General features: G+C 60.3%; 1 protein-coding gene across 1 annotated transcript in view; it reads right to left on the reverse strand.

Moving 5' to 3' along the window:
* Nucleotides 1–1,644: 1,644 nt before the first annotated feature.
* Nucleotides 1,645–2,329, reverse strand: part of MLXIPL (MLX interacting protein-like) — a 28,855-nt gene continuing 28,170 nt past the window's right edge. The window contains exons 19-20 of the mRNA XM_010000204.1: nt 2,237–2,265; nt 1,645–1,844 (exon numbers count right to left, since the gene is read on the reverse strand). Coding sequence (XP_009998506.1) covers nt 1,645–1,844; nt 2,237–2,265 — 229 coding nt within the window. The remainder of the gene's footprint in view (nt 1,845–2,236; nt 2,266–2,329) is intronic.

Consider the following 2,329-nt stretch of genomic DNA (forward strand, 5'->3'; position numbering starts at 1 on the left):
CAGGCGCGGCCCTGCCGCAGGGAGCTCAGCACGGCTGCGGGAGACACGGACGTGTCAGCTGCTCCCGGGGCTCCCCTAACCCATCCCGGGGGAGGTGGCTCTTCCCACCCGTGCTGCAGCCCTGGGGCACCACAGGAGTTCCCTGCCCCAGCCCCGGGCCAAAAGGGGGAAGGGAAACCCACCCTGGGGGGCTTTGGGGAGCGCTGAGCCCTGCAGGAGGTGGGTTGTGGGTTTGGGCAGCAGCAGGGAGCTCAGCTGGAGCAAGGGTGGGAAAGCAGCCCAGGATGTGCTGTGGGTCATCCCTCCTGTGCAGCAGCAGTTTGCTGCAGCACCAGCCCCACTGCCCCCACGGACACCCCCTCTTTTCCCCTCCTTTTCCATCAGCCCAGGCATCTTCAGGGAGCCACAGACAGGAGCAAGGCCACCTACTGGGCCGAAGCACTGGGAGGGAGCAATGCTGGTCCAGCCAGGCCAGAGATGTCTGCGTGAGGCTCTCCATGCTGGCTGTGGACACCATGCTGTTGAAGGACTCAAAGAGGGGCCGGATGATGATACTGAACTGATGGGAGCGGAGGAGTTAAGGACCAGCCTTGCCAAGCCCATGGTGTCCCACCTACCAGGTGTGGGCAGCACGACCTCCCTGCCCAGCCAGAGCAGGCCTGCTGGGTGCCTTCCTCAGCACCACATGGGGCACCAGCCTGCACTGCTGGGGTGATGGGGACCTGAGTGTCACCCAGGAGAGCTGTGTAAGCCCATCATGACTAGGGCTGCCAGAAATGGTTGATTAGACAAAGGACAACTCTTCAGAGCAGATCAAGAAGCCAGCGAGCACAGTGTCCTTTGAAGCCCCCAGGAGCAGGGCACGACACCAGTGTGTCCATTGTGCTCTCCCCTGGTGCTCTCAGTCTGCGTGGACCATCACTGGGGACTTGTGACTGTGGATGTAGTAATCCACAGCAGATACCTCCACCATGAGTGTGTCCTGGAGCCCACGTTGGCTTTGGCATCCCCTGTGTCCCATGGAAGAATGCCCACAGGGCTCCCAAACTGCATCAGGAGCCATCTTTGCCTTGCCTGGGCTGTTTGGCAGATGGGACTGTGGGCAGCCTGGCCTGACCACTTGGGATTCCATAGACCTCACAGTCTCTGCAGGCTTAATGGTTCCAGTGTGTCTTGTCCCTGCTTACAGAGAAGTGGCTCTGGCCCTTTGATCCACTGTCAGGGACTGTTCCCTGTCCCTTCATTCCCTCCATCCCTTCCACTGCACAGAGCTCAGACTTGTGTCCCAGGCATGGGTACATCTGGGTTTCCAGAGTGTGCCCCTGCCCACCAAGGCCAAGCCACCATGCCCCCAGCTTTGTGTCTCATCCCTAGTCAATAGCTGCTGCTTCTCAGAGCCAGTTCCTATGTCACCAGGATCCCTTTCCTGCACGAGCTCAGCTCTGCTGGTGCCTTCCCTTTTCCCTGAGGACTGATCATTTACTCCTACTCCATTTACATTGTTGTACCAGAAGCCTCTTCCCCACCGCAGCATCTCAGCACGTTCCCACCACGTGCCTTTGGCTGGGAAACATCTCGCTGTGATCCCCAGAACCTCTCAAGCCAGAGTGACCCCACAGATGGGTCTGGTGCCTGGTGCAGGGGTCAGAGCAGGCAGCGGGCACTGGCCCCAAAGGATACGATCCAGAACTTCCAGTTCTGCAGCGTGGAGGAGCGGACGTACTCGTCGAACATGCCACGCATCTGGTCGAAGCGCTGGCGCGTGATGGGCACCCCGGTGGCCGGCAGCTGCTCCTGGCACAGGCTGGGGGCACAGGCAGCACCCTGGGGCTGTGCTCGGGGGGCTGGGAGCCACCCTGGGGGGGGAGGCTCTGGCAGGAGCTCAGCCCTCAGCAGGGGTGGGCAGGATGTGTGCCCCTCCCAGGGCAGCTGTGGGGCACGGCCCCACACTCTGGCCCCACAGAGCACTGTCTCACAGCATCACAGAACTGCTGGAGTTGGCAGGGACCTCTAGAGATCCTCTAGTCCAACTGTCCCACTGAAGCAGGATCACCCAGAGCACTTTACCCAGGGCTGCATCCAGGTGGGTTTGGAATATCTCCAGAGCTGGAGACTCCACAGCCTCCCTGGGCAGCCTGTCCCAGGGCTCTGTCACCCTCACTGTACAGAAGTTTTTCCTCATATTTCAATGGAACTTCCCATGTTCCAACTTGCACCCATTGCCCCTCGTTCTGACACTGGGCCCTGCTGAGAAGGGCCTGTCTCCATCCTCCTTGCACCCACCCTTTAGATACTTGTAACCATTGATAAGGTCTCCCCTCAGCCTTCT

The sequence above is a fragment of the Chaetura pelagica genome, unplaced genomic scaffold, assembly GCF_000747805.2.
Source record: "Chaetura pelagica isolate M959 unplaced genomic scaffold, ChaPel_1.0 scaffold516, whole genome shotgun sequence".
NCBI classification, from domain to species: domain Eukaryota; kingdom Metazoa; phylum Chordata; class Aves; order Apodiformes; family Apodidae; genus Chaetura; species Chaetura pelagica.